General features: G+C 37.1%; 1 protein-coding gene across 2 annotated transcripts; it reads left to right on the top strand.

The window, feature by feature from the left end:
- The first annotated feature begins 7938 nt into the window (after window positions 1-7938).
- PRDX4 (peroxiredoxin 4) lies at window positions 7939-22373 on the top strand. Of its 2 annotated transcripts, XM_079122776.1 has the most exons (8): window positions 7939-8293; window positions 11680-11797; window positions 14602-14718; window positions 16474-16596; window positions 17988-18118; window positions 19879-19913; window positions 21980-22026; window positions 22261-22373. In XM_079122776.1, the coding sequence occupies exons 1-8, from the start codon at window positions 8050-8052 to the stop codon at window positions 22262-22264; spliced, it is 819 nt and encodes a 272-aa protein (XP_078978902.1). In that variant the 5' UTR covers window positions 7939-8049; the 3' UTR covers window positions 22265-22373. The 2 variants fall into 2 exon arrangements, with proteins under 2 accessions (XP_078978902.1, XP_078978901.1); XM_079122775.1 differs by lacking the exon at window positions 21980-22026 and having other exon boundaries at window positions 7940-8293.
- Window positions 22374-26422: the final 4049 nt, after the last annotated feature.

Here is a 26422-nt window from a genome sequence, read left to right as displayed (position 1 = left end):
TCATAAGACCCCAATATGGAATCCTATACTGTTTTACATATACCACATGGCTGGGCTGGAGAAGCCTGGCTGGTTCTGGGATACCTAATAATCCAACTACCACTATTCTGACATTTTTTCATTAGGAATATCCCTTACCATCAAAAGAGGAATTATACATGCTGAACACAATTATACATACTAAATACAATCAGCAACATCAGCTATAATATGTTGCCTACATATTGACCCAAAAGGACCAATAAAGTTGTTACCGGTCTGTGTCCAATTCAATCATTTCTTATACAACCAAAGTATTTTTATCACATCCACTGGGACCTCTAGAGCCATAGTGACTTGTGCCCCCATGTCCATAAGGGCTGAATAGGTTGACTACTTTAAGTTCCCACACACCTTGATGATACATAAAGCATCCAGTTCCAATTAGAGGAGGAGGGGCCACAACCCCACCCTAGACCTGTTTGTTCTTAAAAAGAGAAAGATCTGAGTAGAAAGGTGATACCAAATGTACTGAGATAAACATCCATTTAGAAAGCACATATCTTAGCAAGAAGGTCTAAGTCTCTGGACCCTCCTTCTGTGATTAGCAATGTGGATGTGGTCAGATTGACTTGGAATATGGGACTGAATATTGACAACCTGGTGATCTTCACTTCTTATCTTCCAGCAAAAATAGCAGGACTCCTTTATCTGCTAACCAGTGAACCAAGTACTTAATAGTGTCACTGGGTAGTTGTCCATGCACATCCTTAATATCACTTCTTTCTGATTCACTATAGGATTGCATCTCAGTTCATTTCTGCATAACCAACTGCCCCTGACACCAAGTTATCAATGAGGAATGCTATTTCCCATCCAGATACAATTCCCTACTTGTCTAGTTGACCTACAGGATCTTGTCTATATTTTTCCAAAAAGACACTGTGACCACATCAGCCTCCAGGAAAATAAAGTTTAAAATACCATGTAATCAATCCGTGAAAAGCAGGTAAGGCAGAGCCCCATGTAGTTTACTCTTACTGTAAGACAACTGAGCAAACTTTTGCAGCTGTTTTGTAGTAACAACTGTTCTTTGAAGAACACAGAATACTTTGGTTGGTGAAAAACAAGGTTTTCTTTGACAACACATAGAAATATTAATTTAAGTAAAAGAACTTACATTAAGTATTATAATTGGCAGGTAAGCCCTGGATTGTGTTGGGAATCCTAAGTTCCTCGCTGATGTACAGCCAAACCAATAGGGTATAATACCTTCAACTTACCAATCAATAAGACATCATAATACAATGAAAGCATTGAACATTGAGGAATTTTTCATTGATACAATATTTATATTCACAGTTCTTCATCTCACACATTTCAAAGCTAATTGCACATTAATATATAGTGCATACAATGAATTAGCTCACAAGCCTCTCAATGACAAAATCACTTTTAACTTTTTCTTTTTACTACTTGTTTTATCCAGCTGCATTAAGACAATTTACAGAAACACAGACCATGAATATTTTTACACAGTCACTATAATACCAGCTTCCAGAAGACCAGCTAGGTTCCTTGGCTGGAAGCCTCGAAAATAAGGAAGAGGGGAACACACAGGGGAACCGAGTGGCTCCAATAAGCATGAGTTCGCACATGCTTTTAGCCTTTTTCTGGGACAACAAAAAATGTACTTTCAACTGGGGACTGAACTAGAACAAATCAAATTCCATGCTTGTATAATTATGTCAAAATGAACCAGTATTATTTATAACTATAATGCACTAATAAAAAATTTTAATGTACGTCTAACAATTAGGCACCAACTGAACAGGTGATTTACCTTACCTCTTGCTACCTAACTTGCCAAATTTTTCCAGCAGGGAGTATACATATTTGGATTACAGGGAATCTATTTTGTAGCCTGGTCCACGCATCTTGGAAGAGATTTGGATGTAGGAGGATCTTATGTTCCCCACTCACCCACTTTATAGATAAGGAATGTGCTACCAGATCCTCAGGAGCCTTGATCTTCCCCAACCTGCCCTTTTTGTACTACCCAACCAAAAGATTCTCATCTCACCCAATGACTCCACCATGGTAAATCCAGTGCCATGGATCCCTGATGAATACCTCCTAACATGGAATACACAATTGCCTAGTGGGGGAGACATTATTGCCCCTCTTGCCTACCACTTAAGTGACAGGATGTGCTATCAGATGATGGGGAACCTATCTTCTAAACAAATTTAGCCAGTGTGACTTCTTGTCTAATAAAAGGGCATCATAACTTTCAGCCACACATACCAGACAGATATGTCATCTCATGCACAAAGACATGCAAGGCCAAGGACAATGCCCAAATAATTATTCCACTAAAAACCCCAAAAATAATTTGTGTATTTTAACACTTTAATACAATGAAGGGAATAAAAATAATAATGAGGTAAAAGTGCCATTTCCCTATGACCCTTGTTCCATTTGCCAAAAGTCCAATAGGTTAACAAAAGAGGATGAATGACCTCTATGTGAACTGTAGGATGTTTCCTTGTGGAAGAGACACTTTTGGACCACAACTAGAGGGCAGGCAACTACACTCAAGGGTAGGCAGAACACAAATCTCCATATCCCAATAGATCCCAGAGAGGATGAGAAAACTGCTGTGTATGAATGAGGACTGTCATGACTGCCCCAAATGCAAAATTTCAGAAAATTTCATTCATGCTCCCTGAACTCAGAGCAAAATAGTACCTACTGTATGATTCTTGTAGAAAGAAAAAAAATGGGGTTGGAGATGCCCCGGACAGTAGAGACAGAAAGGGGCTGATGTAGGAAAGAACTGTACTTTCCCTAGCTGCAGAATAAAATTTGACTTACATGCCCTAGAGTGAGGAGGATACTGGGACTAATGTGTAATTCATGGAAACGAGGTAAAGAACCTGGAGAAGGAACTGACTGCATCTGAAGGTACCAGAGAAGACTAGCATGGAACAATTGGCATTTCTACCATCTTCAGAAAGAACTGTGATTCTATGGCCCTGTGAAAATGAGTAGACTAAGACTGTCTTAACCACTGGATTAGACAAAAGGGAATGAAGGAAAGGGAGGGGAAGGGGAATAGGAAGAACAGTATAATTAAACCGACTACATTGTATTTGAATACATGACCAGGGTAACTCCGCATCATGTACAATCACAAGAATAGGATCCTAATTAGAATAAGTTATACTCCATGTATATATAATATGCCAAAATTATATGTGGTCACCTATGCAGATGACCACAACCTAAAAAATGAACAATGACAAGCACTGAAGAGGATATGGAGAAACCATAACCCTCACCTATCACTGGTGTGAATGAGAAAATGGTGCAACTGCTGTGGGAAAACATTTTGGGAGGGCCTCAAAAACTTAAAAATAGAGTTACCATATGGCCTGGCAATTCCAGTGTAGGTATATACCCTACACTGTAGGTATATATATGAACATATGGAAAACATATGTTCATACAAATACTTATACATCAATGTTCATAGCATCATTACTCATAAAAACCTAATAGTATAAATAACTCAAATATCCATCAATTTATGAATGAATAAAAATTGGCATATCCAACAATGGAATATCATTCAGTCATAAAAATGAATGGAGAACTGATACATGCTATAACGGATGAACCTTGAAAACATTAAGCTTAAGTGAAAGAAGCCAGACACAAAAGGACAAATATTATATGAGCCCCCTTACATGAGATACATAGGGTAGTCAAATTCAGAGATGGAAAGTATAATGCTGGTTTCCAAGGCCAGAGGGGAAGAAATAATGAGGAATATTTGTTTGACAGGTATAGTTCAGTTTAGGAAGATGAAAAATTTCTGGAGGATAGTGGTGATAAATGCATAATAGTGCAAATGTACTCAATGCCACTGAACTGTATATTTAAAAAATGATTAAAGTGGCAAATTGTATATATATATCTCCATATCCATGATAAAAAGAATGAAGTCCCAATACCTGATATGACTTAGGCAAACATTGAAAGCATTATGCTTAAGTAAAAGAAGCCAGACACAAAAGGCCACATATTGTATGACTCCATTTATATGAAATGTTCAGATGAAGCAATTAGAAAGAGAGGAGTTTAGTTGTTGCCAGGAGATGAGGGAAGGAGAGAGTTGGGATTGGGTAATAAGCAAGTGGTTTCTTCTTGAGGAGGGTAACAGAAATGTTCCGCACAGAGCACTACAACTACACTAATAACCACTGAATTATATACTCTAAAATGGAAAAAAAATGTTTTGTTAATTTTATTTTTCAATAAAAATTTGGACAAATAGTCTTCCTCCAGAAAGAGTTACCTAAGCATAAGAATATGACCCAGTCTCAGAAGTCACAAAACATTACTTCCACCATATTCATTAGAAGTGAATCCCTAAGTCTGGCCTGCATTCAAAGTTAGGCTTTACATTTATCCTATCATTTCAGTTTCACAACATGGGGGGAAAGTATTATTGCCTTCTCTCTGCAGATGAAGAAACTGAGGCTCAGGGATGTTAAATATATTTCTCAAGGTCAACAAGTAACAGAACTCAGATTTGAACCTAGAAATGCTGACCCCACAACCTAAACTCATAACCGCCATCAGTAGTGGTTCTTAACCAGATATGCCCATTTGTGAAACCAAAGACACTTGAGGGCCCCCGAAGTACCTGTTAAATCACTATCTCTGGGGCTATAGAGCCCCAGCATTTGACTCTTTTTAAACTCCTCAGATGTGTCTGAGGTGCATCCTGAGTTCAGAGTCACACCCCTGTGTCTGATAGGCTTATATTATTAATAAGGGTAACTTATGGTAAGTGCCTTGAGGGCAAGGCCCCCTCCTCAAGCTTCCTGTGGATGTCCCTGTGACAGCACAATGCCTGCACAAATGTCATTGGATGAAAGGGTTCAGAGCAACTGCCACTCAGAATGTCAGCTGCCAGGGGGTTCCAGTGGGACATGGAGTAGGAGCCAGGGAGCTGGCCAAGCTGGTCACTCTCCTCAGTGGGCAGGGGGCTCATTGAGGCCCCTTGGTGGGCAGTCTCTGCTACCAATTGGGGCATCTCAGCTGAGTCCAGGGCAAAGAGGTATAGGGAGATAACGCTCTCCAAGTGTTCCAAGGAATTCCCAGAATTCACTGAGGCTTGTGACTGTCCAACAGTCACCATGGATCACCGAAGCCGACCACGGAGCATAGGCCTGAACCGAATCGCTGGGACTCAGCTTAGAGCTCCCCGGGCACCACTTCCCTTCCACGTGGAACAGGAGGCCAGGGAAGGAGAAGAATGGGATCGTGAGCTACCTCGTCAAAGGGCTCCTACCTATGGGCCCCCAGAAAGTGAAGAGCTGCCCGAAAATGTTATGGGTAAGTACATACTCTCCCTCCCTCAGCACCAGGGGGCTGCCTTCATCTTTTTCATCCTTCACTGGCAGGAAGCAGGGGCCATGAATCAGCAGAGAATACAGGGGGCAGAAATTGGGCAAGGGATGAGTTTGGAAAGGGCAGATTTTCCATCTGCCTCAAAGGGTGGTCACAAGGAGCAATGATATATGAAAGCAACTTGAAACTAAGACAGACTGCTGGGAATATTAGGAGTTATTTACAAAATCAAGTGTTTACAATATCAAATGCTTACTCTATACCAGTCCTTTGTGAAACAATGACCAATTAGACATTGATTTTGGCCTCAAGGAGCTCAGTTAATAGAAGACAACTCTTAGGAAGGTTTTTGTGGATTTCAGAAAGAAAACTCCCAGAAAGACAAAAGGAGCCCTGGAGACATAAATGCTGCTGATGGCTGAGGCTGATGGCTGCCCTCTTTCTGGCATAAGCTGTGTCATCTTGTGTCCCACCCCCCCACGCCACCACCCCCCATCCTCACCTCCCATCCTATCAATTGTTGGTTGATGGGTTAAATGCTAGAAGATGAAACCAATGAGGTCCTGGAAGAGATGATTTTCTGGGAACTTTTCAAATTTTGCTTCTGTTTTGCTGCTGGGCACTGAACTCACTTCTTTATGGGAATGCTCTCTACCACGGAGCTACACCCCCAGCCCAAGTTTAAATGTTAAAAAAAATACACACCTGAGACTTACTTGGGTCACCAAACTGCCTGTATGCCCTGTAGTTTCTTTCCTTCCAGAAGAGAAAAGATGGTCTAGAGATAACTGCTTTTCAGGTTAGACCTCTTTTTTTCCAAGTTTTCCCTGGATTGAAAAGGGCTATGACTAGAGAGGACAATCATGGCATTGCTTAGTCAGATCACTGCAAGGAAAGAAGAATAAATATATATTAGAGGAATAAAATGCAAGCCATTCAGATCCATGCTGCTTGGAGAAGGTGTTGCAATGGGGAGGCTTTGTGAAAGAATGAGAGGGTCTAACACAGTGCTGAGGGCCTGAGGCGGGAAGCCAGTCACTGGCCAAGTCTGGTGGGAAGAGAAAGGTGTAGAACGGTACAGACAGAGGGAGGCCATTCACAACAGTGGCTCACGCACAAATTTTTGAGGAAAAGATGGGTCTAGGAAGGAGAAACAGGGTCTAAAACAGTGCTGAGCGTGGGAGGGTAGGAGAGCAAGATGGTGGGATAGCTGTCACAGGTGACGCAACAAGACGGTCTTTGTCTACCAAATCTCGACAGCCTGCCCCTGAGCGCAGTCTCGAACAACAGGCGGAGGGTGGAGCTTGCAGCTAGGAATCAATCGTGTATGGGCGGGAGAGAGGCCAGGGGTGGTTGATGGGGTAATTGTCCCAAGCTGTGCTGAGAAAAAGGGTATTCTGGGAAATCTTCAAGTCTTGATTTTAAAAAGAAAGACATCTTTGAGACAAGATTGTCACCAAAAACTGCCTGTCCTTGTCTGCTGAAGGAGCGTAAATAGTTAGACTTAGCTTTTCCAAGTGTTCCCAGCATATGAATGAGCTCCAGGGGAATTATGACACTGTTCACACAAATCACTTCAAGAAAAAAAATAAGAAAATGTCTATTAGATCTCAAAACTTATTCTTATCTGAAACTTTGTACCCTTTCACCGCTATACCCTACACCCTTCACTCACCCAAGGCTCTGGTAACCAGCATGGTGAACACAACAATAATAATGTATACTTCAAAACAGAGTATGGCCTGGCACAGGAGCTCACGCCTATAATCCCAGCAGCTCGGGAGGCTGAGGCAGGAGAATTGAGTTAAAAGCCAGCCTCAGCAACTTAGCGAGGCCCTAAGCAACTCCGGGAGACCCTGTCTAAATAAAATATTAAAAAGGGCTGCGGGCTGGGGTTGTAGCTCAGTTGGTAGAGCAGTTGCCTAGTGCATGTGAGGCACTGGTCAGCACCACATGATGAATAAACAAATAAAATAAAAAGTACTGTGTCCATCTACAACTAAAAAATAAAAATAAAAAATAAAGGGCTGGGAATGTGACTCAGTGATTAAGCACCCCTGGGTTCAATTCCCGATACCACACACAAAAAAAGTAAATTTCAAACGTTTCACCACAAAAATGAAGGGTAAATGAGGGTATGGATATGTGCATTCGTTTAATCATTCCACATTATATCTCATAAATGTATAAAAAATATTTGTCAATAAAAATGTGACTTTTTTGAAAGTCCATTAAAAATATAAAATGCAAACCTTTACAGGCATAGAGCTTAGTTTCAGCCTTTGAAGGGACAGTGTGCTTGTGGTGAGGACCTGTGGAAGAGATGGGCATGGAAGGATATCTAAAATAATGTTGACAGCGGGAGCCAGGGAAGGCGGATCACCCGCCGCCTAGCCGCCTAGAGGTGGCCTTAGCAGTATTGACACTGCTTCCCTAGGCCCGCCCCAAAGCGCAGGCGCAAATGCCCGCTGGGGGGCGAGAGGGCGGGGTCAGCGCCCACGTGGCGGGGGGGGGCGGAGTGGGGCGGAGCAGGTCTCGCGAGGCCGCGCCCTAGTTCACGCGGGTGTTGTGCACGCGGTTGTAGCTTTCTAGCGGCGGGAGAAACCGCACTAGAGCTGCGGGACGTGTTGTTGCGCTCGTGTGGTTATGGAGGCGCCGCCGCGGCTTATAGCCGCGAGAAGTCCGGCTCCTCGTTGGAGCGGAAAGCTGCTTCTGCTGCCAGTGCTGCTGTTCCTGCTGCCGATCGGGGCTCTGCGGGGCTCGGAGACGGAGGAGAGGCCCCGGAGCCGCGAAGAAGAGTGCCACTTCTATGCTGGTGGACAAGTGTACCCGGGGGAGACGTCCCGGGTATCAGTCGCAGACCACTCCCTGCACCTAAGCAAAGCCAAGAGTAGGTGGTGCTGTCGAGGGTAGGAGTGGGGATGGGAAAGCCCGAAGACACGTGTACCCTGCCTACAGACCATACCCGGGGCGGGAGGGGGGGCGGCTGGAGTTGGGCGGCACCCCCTGGACCGCATCCTGGCCCTGTGTCTGCTTGTTCCTCTCCTTGGGGACAGGAACATGAAGGGGTGTGCCAGTTGTGGAGAAAGGGATTGTTTCCACTGATCAGATTTTGGAAGAGATAGTGGTTACCCCAAAAGCCGCAGATGAGGGAAAGAGGGTGGCCCTAATCCCGAACTTGCAGGCATTGAGGATATTGTGCAAACTGAAACACTTCCTCCAACTTTGTAAAGTGCCTGCAGCATGTCCAGTCTCTTTTCAGGTACTATTTCAGGAAAGAATACATTGATAGGCTGAATAATGATTCACAGAAAGTTTAGTCAAACAGAAAAGTGGCTAAACAAAGTGTTCAGAAGGTCAAACGTTTCATTTTTCTTCCTTTTTTTGTTCTTTGCTGTTGTATCTTACAAAGAAGATTATTAAAAACCATCTTCCCCAAAAGCCATGTACTCAGTTAATGGGTTTTTTTTTGTGTTTGTTCCTCAGAAAATACTGTTACAGTTTGTACTTTGGAGGGAAATGGAGGGAAAGAAGGTTGGAAGTAACACATTTGGGTTGACGATAAATCTCGTGGCAAATTTGTATCCTGCCGATTTGGCTTTTGATTATTTGTATTTCTGTCCTGTGTACAAAGCTAATAGACACTTTCAGGAAGGACACGTCAGACTAAGTAGATAACTGAGAAAGTTGTGGCCTGCTGCATCTGGACATTAAGATTAGCCAAAAAGAAGTAACCTGGGAATACCGATAGATTGTCTTTTACTTGTTTTTCAAGTAACCTGCTTTTCCTACAGACCATTTGACATTCTGTGGCTTTTGTGATTGTTGCACTGTGTTCTTTGGCAGTATTCAGTGAAAAAAGCAATGCTTTACAGTTATGAATCCCAGAGATAAATGGGATGTTTTTAGGACTTAGGATGGGGTGGGAGTGATTGATAAATGAGAAAAATTTTTACCTTCTTAAACATTTGTAGTTCTTTCATACTGAAAGTTAACTACTTTTGGATATTTGTTTTTAGAAAACCAGTCTTACATTTTTAAAATCATATTTTCAAGTCCCATTGGTGTCACTTGCCTAGGAAGACATTTTGAAATATGTCAGCCAATTTAGTGTTTACTGACATTACATATATTGTCCATAGGAAACAAATCCACTACAAAGCTGCTTATGGAAGCAAAAAAAATAAAATAACTATAGCTTTCCCTTTACTGGCAAATATTTTCAAATTATATGTATTTGCTATATTTCTGGGTCACATATAGGATTATCTAGAATTAGAGATAAAGGACTTTTTTCATAAAAATGAATATTATGGAGCCTTTAAGGCCATATTCTAATATCACTTTTTGTAACAAAAACTTCATAATTTACTGTTTCCTTTCAGAAAAGGGAAAAAAGAAATGGGTGGGGGTACAACGTGATCCAAAATTGTGTTTAAAAAATACTGGAAGGAAAGACATCAAAATGTTAACAGTAGTTAAGTTAATAGGGTTATGGAGAAAGGGAATTTAAAATTTTTTTTTTTGGTACTGGGGACTGAACTTTTTGGTAGTGGGGCACTTAACCAGTGAGCCACATCCCCAGCCCTTTCTTATTTTGAGACAGGGTCTCACTAAATTGTTTAAAACCTCATTCTCCCAAACTACTGGGATTACAGGCATTCATCACATGCCTGGTTATATATTATTTGTACTTTTCTGCATTTAATTAAGATATTTGTTAATTATATAATTTATATTCAGGACATTTTAATTGTTTTTAATAGACACAAGGAGTTGCTTTGGAAATTCCATTTATAGATTTTAGTAAAATAACTTCAGTTCTTAAAAGCCAAAATTTACAAAATCAATTTTCAGAAAATATTTTTCCAATAAGGTTTTCCCAATATTCTAAAATCTTTAAGGAATGTCACTGTGACACATCATTAGAATCATTATAACCTCTCACTTGAGTAGTATTTTAAGTAATGTATATAAAACAAATATAGTTCTAGCTAATTATCCCTCTGGCCTTTACCTAATCAGATCAGGATTATTAAATGAGGTAGGCTGCTGGCTCAAGGTAAGTAATCATATGTTATATGTTAACTTCACAGAGACATTGATCTTCAGTTTATCTCATTTCAGAGTGACCATAAATTCTGGCTGTTATACAAAAGTCTAAGCCTTATTTTCTAGGAACTTTAGTCAAACTTTCAAAAGCAAATATTGACCTCAATGTATGTGATGGTTCTAAAAGTATAAGTGCTATCCACATGAAGGTGCATTATTATTAAAGGGTGTTGGGTAGAGTTACAGTATGCCCTTACAAGAGAGTAACACTAACTATTCAGTTTCCATCAGGCCACTTGAAATCTGTTCAAGGGGGTCTTTTTTTCCCAAAGTCCTCTAGAAAAATCATCCCATTGTCTGGGGTTGTCCACTTCTGGCCTGATATATTTGCATATTTCCTCCTCCTTGCATGAGCCTTGTCTGCAGCACGTCCTCCCTGTTTGTCTGAGAATCTGGAAAAACTATATTATATCTGAAAGACTGCCATTATTGAAAAGAATATCTGGGCTGGGGATATAGCTCAGCTGGTAGAGTACTTGCCTCACAAGCACAAGGCCCTGAGTTCAATCCCCAGTACCACAAAAAAATAAAATCTTATTAAAAAATCTAATTATTTGAAATATAGGAAGTTGATAACTTGGGAGCAGGGATTATAGTGAAGTATAGTGAAGGCAGGGTATAGTGCAGAGATGGAATGTAGAGGGTCTTTGAGCATTAATAGAAAACACATGTTTATTTTCACTAATCCCTCAACTAAAATTTAGCATTTCCTCCTATTATGGATGTCAGCAACAAACCACATTAGCATCAATAGTACTTGCTTATAACAGCTGCCAATGGAATCATATTTTCATGCTATGTTATGGTTTATACATGAATCCTAAAACATTTACACTCATAATTATCTTATCATTAGGTAGTCATTAGATCACTTCCAGATCTTGCAGCTTTAAGATAAAATAGCATATGTATTACTCTATCACCAATATTTAAATATTTTGATAGTTGCATTTCAGTGTAATTTGTTTTTCTTTAAAATTTTATGTATTTTATATAGTCAGTAACAATAAGTTGTAAGAAGTCTGTAAACTTCACCAGAGGTGAAGCCAACAAAGTTCAAAGGTTCAGAAGCCCTAATCTTTAGGGATTTTTCTTAAGATGTCCTTTTGCCATTCCATCAACTTTATCGGTTTTATAAAATACCATGTTTTTTTCCTTTCTTAGTTTCTAAGCCAGCACCTTATTGGGAAGGAACAGCAGTGATAAATGGAGAATTTAAGGAGCTCAAATTAACAGATTATCGTGGAAAATACTTGGTCTTTTTCTTCTACCCACTTGATTTGTAAGTAATAACATACTAGTAAACTAGTAAAACTTTATTCTTTACTAATCATCATTCAAGAACATCAGCTAAGAATTTTTTAGCTGTTGGTTCTTTAAAAAATAAGCCAAATGAGGAATTCATTCAAAAAAATAAAATCTACCATGTATTTCAGTGATAATCCATCATCCTAAATAATTTTTTACTTATGGCTACATATGTAATGTTTACATAATGGAAAAATTAGAGGAAAGCTACAATATATCCATTAAACTAAGGCAAGAAAGTGGACTAGTACTATTTTAGAAGGCAGTTAGTGGCAAGATTCATGCCATAATTCTGTCCAATGGTTTTACTATTTTTATTCTTTGCTGTATCAGTTCCTTTCCTGTGATTTGAAAATTTACCTGAAAATATTACTATAATACCCATTAATATGTTATGGTTCTTATAGTATTTTTTTCTTAATGTTTGTGAATGGTCAGAAAATTGACTAAAAGTAAATATTCTTGTACTTTTATTCACATCAAGAACTTTATTTTGAAAAATACTACTGTTCTATTTTTCAAATCCCATAAAAGTAAAAATAGACCAGAGAGTTATCCTAACCTTATCATTTTTTCTACCTGAATTTATTTTTTGGTTATAAAAAGTAAAATATTCCTCTATCTTTGCCACTGTGTCTTTTTCCACTAGAACTAACATAGAACTATATAAATGAAAATTAAACTTGGGTTTAATAAGCACATAAGCACAGAGCCCTAGGCTCAATCCCCAACACCACAAAAAAAATTAAACTTTCAGAGAGGGTATACTTAAACTAATTTCTATAGATTGTTTTTCTAAGCCAAGGTCCAGCATACTTTTTCTGTAAAAGATGAAATAGTAAATACTTTAGTCTTGTGGTGATCTCTGTTCAGCCACTCAACTTTACCATTGTAACTCACAAGCAGCTATAGACAAAACATAAATGCAGTACTGTTGCTCTGTTCCATTGAAACTTTATCCAATAAAAGGCTGGACTTGGCCTGTGAACCAGTTTGCCAACCCTTAAACTAAGCCAAATAGGAAGAATTCTCATAAAAATGAGTACATTATGACTAAAATGAATCATCTTTCTAATCAACTTGTATAATTAGCTGAAAAGAAGTAATTTCTCATAGAAACCAGAAGTAGAGATCTCAATTATAGAAAAATGATAGACCTTCCAAATTCAGGTTGTTATAAAGCCATAAAGCTAATATACATGTTAAATATATAAAACATTCACCCTGAATTTTGAGATTAGTCTAATGTATGCTTAGTCTTTGTGTGTGTGTGTGATGCTAGGGATTGAACCCAGAGCCTTGTGCTTGCAAGGCAAGCACTCTATGAGCTGAAGTGTATCCCCAGCCATTGATATATGCTTTGTTTTCTAGTGTTATTTAAAACTCCATAATGAATAAAGCATAGCTCATTAAAGCGTGGTATTCACAATGGTCTTCTGGGGCAAGGAGCTGAGATAGCTTCTTCCTGTTGTTTCTGTGTAATATCGGTCTGGGCCTAGTCAGAAAAGGAGGACTTCTGGGGCATTTGCCATAGTCTATAAAGAGGAAAGTCACATATGTAACCCTTCAGTCTTGTGCCAGGATTTGTTTTCCTCTTCTTCAACTACCCTTTAGGTAATATTAAAAATACGTAATATAACCCAGGTCCAGGGACATAATCCTAGATTAGAACTGATTTCTTGTACGTGGCAGCACTGTGCTTAAACAACTGAAACTTTTTAAAATCCTGTACTGAGCTCAGTTAGGAACTTGTCCTAAGTTTGTGTTTTCTAAACTTTGTTAGCCGTGACACACAGAAATATATTTTTAATTACCACCCAATACATACATATATAGAGTAACATTCAGTCTATATGCATCAGCATAGCCATGCTCCTTGTTAAAATATTGAAAGACTTCCATACTGGGTGGTAAATAGCCATTTTCCCAACCTCCTTCCCAAATTGACCCTTCTACCTGATCCCTTTCAGAAAATTTCAGAGCTAAAGCCAACTCTAAGTTAAAGTTATTAAATATTTTGAATGTCACTGTTGAACACAGACATGTTTTATGCATTTATATAGACATGTATATGTTTTCTAACTTAACCTTACTATTGTATGATGTATTTCCATATTTTGTTTTATTTCATTTTTTTAAATGTTGATTGGAACTCACTAAATTAGATTAAGGAGTGGCTACCACAGTTGGAAAAATACTACATTAGGTAGTATTTCTCTAAACATGCTCTCATACATGAGAGTATTAAGGTATAAAAATCCCTGGCTCTGCAGGACTGGGAGACAAGGTGGATGATGACCTGTCAAGAAGGGATGCAGAGTACTAGAGAACACTGCCTCATCTCCAGAATATGTAGATGCATCTGACTCATAGGGTTGGTATAGTAATATAAAAAAAACAACAGTGAAATGATATAAAAATTTGTATAGGATCCCTTGAAAGCTATAAAGCACTATAATAAATAGAAATTATTATTAAATAAAAGTGAAATGGGGGTGCTGCTATAAGTGAGAATAGAATATTGGTTGATCACCAAGCCATTGAGTTATAAGAAGAAATTTTATTGAGATGTAATTATGAACCCTGTAATATATATTTCTTTATTAAATATTCAATGAAAATGGCAATCTTTTGGACTATTTCATCTTGAGAAGACATGTATAAAATAGTTCTTAAGGTGCATTTTTATATAGTAAAGGTGTTTGTAGAAATTGTCATATAAAAATTCAGGTATATGCTTATTTTCACAATACTAAATTATATTTTTTTAACTTTCAGCACATTTGTGTGTCCAACTGAAATCATTGCTTTTGGTGATAGAATTGAAGAATTCAGATCTATAAATACTGAAGTGGTGGCATGTTCTGTTGATTCACAGTTTACCCATTTGGCCTGGTCAGTATTTTGCACTTATATTTGTAGGAAGAGAGAATGGATTTAAATCATGGGCAGATAACTACTAACATGTTATGTCATTCATCAGATATATATAAATGACAAATATTTATCAGGTATTATGGATATATGATAAATAGGAGATATTTATCAGGAATAGATTTATCTACATAAGACAATGAGCTTCTAGTTCAATGAAGTTATTGTAAAAATGCTTAAGAATTATATAGGACACTTCAAAATTGGGGAGAAGTTAAATACAGTAGTTATGATATCCATAGCAAAAACTACTGGATTGTATAACTACTTTAGTATGATCAATTGGGTAACCTTAATTTAGAGAAATAAAATATTTATACCACTTTTCTGTTAACAGTCCTCTGTTATAGTAGGTCAAACTCCCAACATCTTTTATAATTTTCAAGAAGCAATAATTTTTAAAAAATTTACCAAGTAATCTTTAAAATGCATTAATCATGAAAAGATGTTCTACCTAACTAGTTGCAAAGAACTACAAATTAAAATAACAAGCAGTGATATTTCTGTCTATCTGATTGGCCAATATTTAACAGACTGAAAAAAATTCATCCAATGTTGACAAAGGTATGAAGAAATGGCACTCACACAGTTGATTCACCATTTCTGGAGAGCAGTTTGGCAACGTGTCTCAAAATCTGAAACATGCATGTGGATGTGAGTTTTCAGTGTCCACAGTTTGGGACTCAAAATTTTGTGTATAATAAAAATCATTCAGAATTACTAGTTTTAAAACTTAAAGTTACAAATTCAAAACAAAAGTTTTTCTCCATTTATAATTTTATGTGTATATATACACACATCTATCACATATATGTGTGTGAGTATATATAACAAATTTTAATTGGTTGGAGAACTGTAATTAATTATACTCCCTTTGAGTTATTTTAAAATGCAGTTATACATTTTATATATTTTCTCCTCAAGTGTTTTCAGACAAACCTCAAATAAGTAATGCTAATATGACAAATTCTTTTAAACATTATAGAGAGCTTAATTATACAAACATATACTGATTATTTCCTTTTTTTAATATTGCTGTGGATGGAACACAAGGCCTTGAACATGCTAGGCAAGCACTCTACCACTGAGCCATACCCCCATAATATAAAAATATTGAAGCTGTAGGATTATTTGCTTCATCAGTTTAGTGATTCTAAATGTTTCTAGGATTAAAATTCATATCCACAATAAAAAAGTTATGTCATCCCATATGTCTTCCTATTGAGACACCAGCCCACAAGCCCTGTGGTTTCAGTTTACAGAATATTTAAATGTGGGTATTGATGCATCTGATATTATAACTAACTTCCTTAATCCTAAGGAATTAGTTCTAAGGTTACCCTTATGACAGTACGTATCCTTTGATCTATCTGTTCCACTTATCAGACAAGTGTACAGAAGTCAGACTACAAGGATGTTTCCAGCAATGTTTATAAAATAACTCCAAACAGTTTAGTATCAGTAGAGATGTATAAAATATAGCATGTCCAGACATTAAAAATGTGTTTTATATATCAATATTTAGTGCTTAAAGGATATGAATATATTAAGTGACAAAAAAGGCAAGAAAATAGAAAGTATATTGGTCTGTTATTAGAGGAAGAACGTATGTATGTGTGTTCATATGCACACATACATATACAGAGAAAGAATGTTGACTGTTTTAGTATATGTCATTTACTTAGGTCTGAGAGATAAGTGTTGTGTTTGTTGCAGGATTAATACCCCTCGAAAACAAGGAGGACTTGGGTCAATAAGATTTCCACTTCTTTCAGACTTGAACCATCAGATCTCAAAAGACTATGGTGTATATCTGGAGGACTCAGGCCACACTCTTAGGTACCTTCCAGTAGTTTCTATTATGAAAAATTCAAGTACATTTGTAATCCTCTGGAAATTGATGTTATTTACAAGTTAGAAGATACAAACTTTGATCAAGAAATTATTTTATTCTATTTGTAGATATGTCATAGATAACTGGTGAGTGTCTTACTTTAACTATGGTAGTGTCATATGCTGTTAGAGATGGAAGTTTATTTAGAGATCTTTGACCAACTCTGTCTTTTTATAAATAGGAAAGATTCATAGTTCCATGATCTTAACCAAAGTGATATAGTTAATTGCAGAGCCCAAACTTGAAACCATGACCTCCAACTCCTTATCCATTTCTCTTTTCCTTTTTTCCAACCTGACTGTAGTAATTTGTTTTCTCAATACAAATATAGCATTTAGCAAATCTCTGTCTTTAGAATGGGAAAAACCAAGGCAATATCTTACCCAATAGCTCTCACTGGGTTACTTGAGCTAAAAAATGCTAATAGAATTCTATGAAAAACACCAACTTCATCCTCAAAAACAGGTGTAGTTTTGTTATAATTATATTGCTTATTTGCTTTACAGTGCCAGTAGTTTTTTATGTAAAAAGGTCAGTATTTTAAATCCTGTTTTTAATAACAGCTTTATTGAAATATAATTCACATACCCTACAATTCACTCATTTAAAGTATACAGTTATGTGGATTTTAGTATACTCAGAGTTGTACAATCATCACCACAATTTTAGAACATTTTCATTATTCTAAAAAGAAGCCCTTTGCCCATTAGCAGTTCCCCCAATCTCCTTCCCTGTGCCCTATGCAACCACTAATCTACTTTGTCTTTTGTCTTACTTATTCTGAATATTTCATATAAATGGAATCCTACAATGTGCTCTTTGACTACTTCCACTTGGCATACTGTTTTGAAGGTTCATAGTATGTATTTCTACAGGTGGTTTCTCTCTTTTTTGTGCTTGCCAAGTCTTAATGTTTTCTGCTTTCATAAAATCTATTACTAAGTTAACTCCCAAAGAGTAAGTATGCTGCTAAAGACTGACAGTTTTAACATTTAAGGCTATTTGAACATTGACCAAGTAAAATGATCTAATACTGTATTAGCTATTTTATTTGTATTGTTTCTTTTTTAAATTATTTATTTCCAACTGAATTACATTTCAAAGTCAAAAGCAAATTTTAAAACTACCATTTAACAGTGATAATCCCAAATTATATAGTAGTTCAGGGGAAGGGGTATAGGGGTGAGAGAGGGTGTGTAGCAGTAGAGTAGTGAGTAGGTAGTGTATTTTTGGTTCTGTATAGCATCCTTCTGTGTAAATGGTACAGGAATTCACATTAACTAATACTTAACTGAAAAAAAAATGGCCTTACCCCTACCACTGTTGTCTTTCATAGAGGTCTCTTTATTATTGATGACAAAGGAATCCTGAGACAGATTACTCTGAATGACCTTCCTGTGGGTAGATCAGTGGATGAGACACTACGTTTGGTTCAAGCATTCCAGTACACCGACAAACATGGAGAAGGTACCTTTAACTAATTCTAAACTTTTGATTTTTTAGTGTGAGATAGCAACATAGTTTGGTTTCTTATCCTAAAAGTTATTTGGGTGGTTCCAAAGTATTCTGTTTTCAACTTATTAGATTGTTTGAGAAAAACAAATTATCGACATGCTTTTAACAAAATATCACTAGTATATTTTGCTTACTGAATCAGAAGCAGAAATATTCTTTATTTGGCCAGGTGCAGTGGCACACAACTGTAATCCCAGCATCTCAGGAGGCTGAGGCAGGAGGATCACAAGTTCAAAGCCAGCCTCAGCAACTTAGCAACACCTGTTTCAAAATAAAAAGGGTTGGGGAATATATGTATATTCATATATATATATATATATATATTCATTATTTGCATAGTCTTTTTGGATAAACTCAAAGAAAGGTCTTTGCTACTGTAGTTTTTCAAATTATGCTTCTATAACTTTAAAATGTGTCAAGTGTAAATATGGCATTTTTTTGTAATACAGGTCTTTTTTAAATTTTTTTAGTTGTTGAGATGGACCTTTATTTTATTCATTTATTTATATATGGTGCTGAGAATCAAACCTAGTGCCTCACACATGCTGGGCAAGTGCTTTACCACTGAGCCACATCCCCAGCCCTGTAATATAGGTCTTAGTTGCATATTTACATTATTGGATTTAGGGGTTTTTGTTTGTTTGTGTTTTTGTTTTTCAGTACTGGGGATTAAACCCAGGGGTGCTCTACCATTGAGCTACATCCTCAGCCTTTTATTTTCTTATTTTTCGAGGCAGGGTCTTGCTAAGTTGCTGAGGCTCCAACTCATAGTCCTCCTGCCTCAGGCTCCCGAGTAGCTGAGTTTATAGGTGTGCACCACCACACCTGACCAGATTTAACTTTGTTTGGTACTGGGGATTTAACCCAGGGGCATTTTACCACTGAGCCATATCCCCAGTCCTTTTTATTTTTTATTTTGAGGCAGGGTCTCACTAAGTTACTGAGAGTCTTGCTAAATTGCTGAGGCTAGTCTCGAACTTGCAGTCATCCAATCTCAGCCTCCCAAGTAGCTGGGATTACAGGCATGCACCACCACACCTGGCTTGGTTTACCTTTTTAAATAATGTACTCCTCAGAGTTATTTAGTATTGTACTGGTAAGCTATCAGTTCATCCTTTTACTCCAAGTTTCAGCAGTAACTAAATGGAAGGCAAGCACTTCCACTGAGCTGCATCCCCAGCTCCCCAGCTCTTTTCTTATTGCCCAGGCTTACCTTAGACATGTGATCCTCATGCCTCAGGCTCCCAAGTAGCTGGAATTACAGGTGTGCGCCATCATACCCAGCAATCAGGGTGCATTCTAAAGTTTTGACAAACAGCAAACCATAGCATCATTACAAAACACTTCAAGGCAGACAAACTTGGTGGAAATTTATGAAGAGTCACAGAAGTTTTTGCTACACTCGGGCTTTTCGCTTGATCAGATTCCCAAACTTCAACTTTATTAGAGACATTCAGATTAGTTTCTTATATTACAAATATAACTAAATGAAATTGGTAAAAATGGAAATGCATTACCTGCCTGCTGATAAGCTCCATGAGTAAAATTCTTCAGTGTGTTCAGGCAAGCTAACAGAAATCAAGTGTTTGGTGGTCTAGAAATGTTATTAATATATTCTCTAATTTGTTTCATATGAAAACAAGTTCAGGAGTTGCTTTTAAAAACACTAAACTATTTTTAAACTGTCTTTTGCCCATTTTTGTTCCTTTTAGTCTGCCCTGCTGGCTGGAAACCTGGTAGTGAAACAGTAAGTCATGTTGATTTTTCTGTTTTTGGCCAGAGCCAAAAAATTGCCTTGTAATAGAACTGTCCTGGCTTCATAAATGAAGCAAGCATTGCTCAGCAGAAATCATGAAGTACACACATTCTGGACTATAGGAAGAGTAGTTGAAACTAGAGAAAGCAGATTATGGGGTTTAATACTGTGAATTTTAAAGCTAAGTAGCCAAGAAATACACCATTCCAGGAGGAAAAAACGGGCAATGCGGAAAATAAATTTAGAGAGCATGTATGAAATTATTCCTATATTCTAAAAACAGTCACAAGGAAGACCTTTCTATATATAGTAAAAAAAAACAAAAAAACAAAAAAAAACTTTGAGAAAATCTGATTTAATAAAGTGAAGCTAAGGATTCTCTCCTTGTCATTTGAAGAAGGAAAAGATTGAAACAGGTACATTCTTTCATTAGGGAGACTATATAATTTGTAGATAATCCCTGAAGTAGTCTCTGACCAAAATACATTTAGAAACTTGCTTGAACCTTTGCTAAAGTAACATCCAAAACCTTTAGATTTTTATCTTCTAAAAATTAAGCATTTTACACAAACTGTAGTTAGGAAATTGAAAAATATTAGAGCATTAGAGGAAGAAATCATTATTTTAGAATAGGAAAATAATAGACTTCTAAGATTTAATTCCTTGGCAATCCAAAAGTTCAGAAGTAGTAATTTACTCTTTTACCTCAGGTGTGCCCTTTTCTGTTCCTTGAACATGCTAAGCTAGTTCCTGCCTCAGGGCCTTTGTCCTTGCTGTTCCTTCTGCACTGCTTTCTGTATTACTGGTTCCCTCTCTTCACTTCCATTTCAGCTCATGTCATCTTGAAATTCTTTCCTCACCACTCTGTCTCCACCCCATGTGGTATACTATCAACCTGTTTTTAAAAGCATTTGCCACAATCTAAAATTAGAATTAGACTGTAACTCCGAGGGTTCACCAATAAGTACTATCTGGCTATAGTAATAGTTTGAATAGTTATCACACAGCAGGTGCTTAGTATATATGTGTTGAAAGAATGACCAAACTCAAATATATACAATTATTATTTGTCAGTTAAAAATAAAAACAAAGTATGTGATAATGTGTATGTTTTTGAAGAAAGAATTCAGTTTTCATCAGATTCTCAAAGGGGCTTGTGACCCCCCCCCAAAGTTAATCAAGTGGATAGTTAATGTGTTTTCTGAAATGTGTAATACTCAGCCTGTAAAACCTTTCATAATTACCTTGTACTTTTGGGGTGTTCTCACTGATCTCTCAGGAATTGGATACTTACTTAGCACATGCCTGTGCTTGGTGGTGACGTCTTTCATCATTCACAGTTGGTTTTGCTATAACTTTAGTGCGAAATGTCCCCTACCTTGAATAGTTAACCAAGAAATGCTTTGTAAGACAGCAGTTTCTGATTCATATTTCTATCTCTAAGCTTCCATAATCTATAAATGTAAACTAACTCATGGCTTATTTATAAAGTACCTAGTGCTCAAAGTACCTTTAATGCATAACTTCAAATCCCCTCTAAGATCCATCAGTTCTATGTTGAGATGACTCAGTTGGTATTGTAATGTTAACTTTGATCTCAAAGGCAAAACTGTTTTGAAGACCTATTAGAAACTGGTTCAAAATCTGTTAATCATAGTGATTACAATGAGTTATTTCTACATGTAAAGATAGATGTACTTTAGCAAGTAACATAGTTAATGTGAGATCAAATTATATTGGAAAAAATTAAGTATAAAAATTCCTAAGGCTATCATGCTCTTGGAAGGAGCATTTTTCTTTCAGAGTACTCATTCACTAAATAGGTATTGAAGGTAATACTTGATACTGTTTTGAATCTTTGTTTTTTGTTTTTTTACTTTATAGCTTGAGATTAAAAAGTTGCATTGTGGATCTCCCAAAAAGTCACTTGATAAACCCATAGTGAACACACTGCTCCCTTTACAAGTTACTGTAGCATATCATCATTTAATCAGCAAATAGTTTTAAAAATACATTAACATCTGTAGCCATGCTCTCAATGTGTTTGATTTAACTAGATCAAACCTGAAGATGCCATGAAAGCCTGGTGGCCAAGAAAAGAGCTGTAAGTAAATTTTGGGGTGCTTGAGTACAGATGTTAATTTATTTTCAGAAATAAATGATTTATTTTGGGGGATAGCTGAGATTAGTAGGTAGGACAAATTAGTTTTTCTTAAATATATGAGATATAGTTTGGTGTACAAATGTAATTTTTATCTTTAGTCAAGAGATACAGGCATCTAATGCCAGACTATGACTTTTAAAATGAATAATTTGCCTTTTTTTTTTGTCTTAACAGATAATCCCAGATCCAGCTGGAAAACTGAAGTATTTTGATAAACTAAATTGAAAAATACTTCATCAAGCTTTAATGCTTGAAAATTCTCAATAAAGGTCACTGTTTTATTATCATATTGTGTTATAGTAGTAATTTTTTGGAGAATATAAAAGTTCTAAGCAGTTATTCTCTCTTTCTTTCAAAAATGAAATGTGAGATTGAATCAAACTAGTAACAGCAATAGTAACTAACATTTATGAAATACATTCCATGGGCCAGGTATGATGATAAGCAGGTTAGATGCATTTTAATTTAATCCCCACAACTCCTCTTTGAGTTGTTATACAGATGAGAGAACTGAAGTTCAGATAAATTACCTAAAGTCACATAGCTAACTAGCCAAGGCAAAATCAGACTTCAAACCCAGACAGGCTGATGCTGGTTTCTGAGCTCTTAATGCCCCACTGTGGCTCACCTGTCCATACCTATAAGGACAGCAATAAAGAACAGATTGTGAGTGTGGTAACCTTCCCTAGCATCTGATAGGGATGGCTGCTCTCTGCTCTGTAATAACATAAACCCCTCAGGCCCCATTTTTTCTAAAGTCACATTTTAAGCTTGTACCAAATTTATAAGCAGGTGATGTTTATATTTAGTTCAAAAAATGAAAGCTGAATCCCATCTGAACAAATGGCCATATACAAAGCAGAATTCCAGTGCTACTTCATCACCCCATTTACCACCCTAATATGGCATCTACTTTTATTGTATTATCTATAGACGTGCTCTGTAGTTAAGGAAACTGGTACCTGGGAGAATTAATCTCATCCTGTCTTGAGGCTAATCCCCTCTCCTTGGAGAAAGCCATCACTAGAAGTGGTGGGGGTCTTACTGTCCTCCTGGATGAAACAGTGCTGTCACATGTGACAGGTGATTAGTAACAGGTATTTTTAGATGGACATGAGAATCCACCTGCCACTTATAAACATTTTTCTAAAGTATATTCTAAATGCTAAAATTTTAGAAACAAACCTATTAGTAAAGTTGAAAACTGCTAGTACTTTGATGTTTAAACTGATAAAATGTCTATTACAATTGAGTCCTATTCTCAGATTTCCTCTTTCCAATCTGAAAAGTACAATTATTTTTACTCATGAAATAAGCCTGTATCTTAATAATTTCATTTCTTTGGAGTTTTTTCAGTCTCCTATTCATCTTAGGTCTATTTATACGGAGGACAGTAATTTTAGATCCACTCATGGTGCACACCTGTAATCTCAGTAACTTGACAGGCTAAGGCAGGAGGATCACAAGCTCAAGGCCAGCCTGGGCCACTTAGCAAGAACCTCTTCAACTTAGGACTAGGATGTAGCTCAGTGGTAAAGCACTCCTGGGTTCACTCCCCAGTACCAAAAATAATCCAGTCATTAATGTTTCAGTAACTTTGATAAATCAACTACTCTAAACTCTTGGCACATATCAGTGATCAACAAATTTCTGCCCTTGAGGAGCTTAGTGTTAGATTACTAAAGCAGATGCTGATAGTGCAATAATTTATTGGTAACTACAAATAAATGAAAATGCACTCTAGATCACTACTTTTCATATTAACTGGGTGATGTAAATAGCCTATGAATAAAAGATCACTAAGTGCACCCCTTGTCAGTGCCCTTTATAAACTACTTCAAAGATCTTTTGAAAACCTACAGGTTCAAAATTGAATCCTAAACAGAATACTAGAATGAGTGATCAGAAAGGATGGTCCCCCAGTCTACTAGACAGGATGTCCCTGGGGCCCTTCTGGGATGAAGTTACCGGAGATTTATTCCCAGAAGATGCTGACCTACCATAATCTAAAGCAGTGCTTCTTAACAGGGTGAGGTTGGGAATTTTGCCCCTAGGGGACATGGTACCATCTGGAGATGTTTTCAGCTGCCAAAACTGTAGAAGAGCTGGGGGTGCAGTTCAGTGTTAGAGCATGTGCTTGGCTTGTGTGAAGCCCTCTCGTTTGGTCAGCATGAAAAACAAATACAAATGTTACTGGCATTGTAAGTCAGTTTTCTATCACTGATGAAATACCTGCAGAAATCAACTTGAGGAAAGATTTCTTTTTGCCATAGTTTCAGAGGTTTCAATGCATGGTCACTTGGCCCTTTCACTTTGGGCCTTTGGCAGGTCATCATGGCCAGGAGTGCATGGTAGAGCAAAGTTGCTTAACACATGGTGGCCAGGAAGCAAAAGAGAGAGGAAAGGGCCTGACATAAGATTTAATCTTCAGGAACACACTCCCAGTGACCTACTTAACTAAGCCCCATCCCCAAGTTTCCACCACCTCCCAATAGTGCCAACAGCTGGGGACCCAACCTTCAGGAAACATTCCAGATCCAAACTATAAAAGGCATCTAGAGGGTAAGAACTAAGAATGCTACTAAACATCCTACAATGCACATGACAGTCCCACAATAAAGAATTATATGGTCCAACATGTCAATAGTGATGAGTTTGAGAAACCCTGCTCTAGAGACAGTAGCCAACAGACTAAGGAAAGTAGGAAACTAGTATCAGCAGTTGCCTGTGCAGCTGGTCAAAATCATGCCATGACAATAGCTTATCCAAAATAATAGACAACAGAAGCTTCTGTAGAACACATTGTTTTTTCACTGCACTACTATATAACATCTATACTTCTAGCTTCTCCCTCAAATTTCTGGTCTTCTATTAAATATTTCCCAGAGATGCACCGCTAGTGTTCTGAACTTTCCAGAGATCATGGTATACTGTTCTTTTAGGGATTTAGTTCCCAGAATCTCACACAAGGGATCATTCCTCATTCCTTACCCCAAACTCCATCACCATCATCTCTTCTTTGTCCAAGAGCACATCTAATCTTACATTCTGAACTTCCCATCTATCAATGGACTTCCAGTTTGTATATTTTGTTCTTGAACACATTAACTGGTATTTTTATTAATGAAACTTTTGTGTCCTACACCCCATCTGATACCTGAAAGGCATCCTTACATTATTTTGTTACTTGAACTTTGTAAATACTATGTCTTTAAAATATCTTTTTTTTTGCAGTGTTGGGGATCAAACCCAGGGCCTCTCACATACTAGGCAAGTGTTCTACCATTAAACTACACTCCCAGCCCTCTGAAATATTTTTGAACACAGCCCTTTTAATATATAAAATGTAATGAAATATATGTTTCAGGTAAATAGTTCCATAAATGTGTCTCTTTCAAGGGAAGTATATATATATATATATATATATATATATATATGTGTGTGTGTGTGTGTGTGTGTGTGTGTATATCTATATATATACACACACACATATGTGTACAGATAGTGTATGTATATACGTTTGTGCATTCATACACATATACTCATTTATATAACATTATATACATATACACATACATATGTATATATATATATTTATACACATATATTTATACTCAGTTATATAAACTCATTAAATTTTTTTACCTAGCTTTTGAAAAGGAAAAAAATACGGTTACTATGCATTTAGTTTTAGATAGCAAAAACAACTTTGCCAATATCATTACCAACATAACATATTTTGGCATAATATTGTACATTTATATAAAAACTGAAAATGTATATTTAAAATATCCACCTTCCTGAATTGTAGGCTTACAACTTTTTAAGTCAAATTCAAGTGCCAATTCAGACACCAAAAGTCACTTAAATCATGCATCTGTTCATACAGAAAATATCACCTGTACATGTATAAGACACTTTGCAAGGCAACAGGGATTTTTAAAATGACACAAACCCTTCTCTCAAGAATCCCACAGGCTCCCAAATGAAATCAGCATGTAAAAAAGGAATTGCAGCCAGACATGGTGGTATACACCTGTAACACCAACAACTCAGAAGGCTGAGGAAGGAGGATTACAAGTTCAAAGCCAGCCTCAGCAACTTAGTGAGGCCCTAAGCAACTTAGTGAGACCCTGTCTCAAAATAAAAATTTTAAGAAGATTTGGGGATGTGCCCCTGGGTTCAATCATCAGTACCCAAAAAAAAAAAAAAAAAAAAAAAAAAGGAACTGCAATACAGTGAATACAGTGGAATAAATACTAAATATACCAATACCTGTGGAGACTGCAAGATAAGTATGAGTAACTACAAATAAAGACGGGGATGAGGGAAGGTG

This window comes from Sciurus vulgaris (assembly GCF_902686455.1).
Source record: "Sciurus vulgaris genome assembly, chromosome: X".
In the NCBI taxonomy this organism is placed as follows: Eukaryota; Metazoa; Chordata; class Mammalia; order Rodentia; family Sciuridae; genus Sciurus; species Sciurus vulgaris.
Note: the sequence above shows the minus strand (reverse complement) of the source record. Positions and strands in the feature narration are given on the sequence as shown.

What these genes read in the sequence shown, in the direction of transcription:
- PRDX4 (XM_079122776.1), top strand. Translation starts at nt 8,050, where the DNA reads ATGGAGGCGCCGCCGCGGCTTATAGCCGCGAGAAGTCCGGCTCCTCGT. An exon ending in TTCTTCTACCCACTTGATTT is followed by an intron (nt 11,798 to 14,601) that starts GTAAGTAATAAC and finishes TTTAACTTTCAG; the next exon opens with CACATTTGTGTGTCCAACTG. An exon ending in GGAAACCTGGTAGTGAAACA is followed by an intron (nt 19,914 to 21,979) that starts GTAAGTCATGTT and finishes TGATTTAACTAG; the next exon opens with ATCAAACCTGAAGATGCCAT.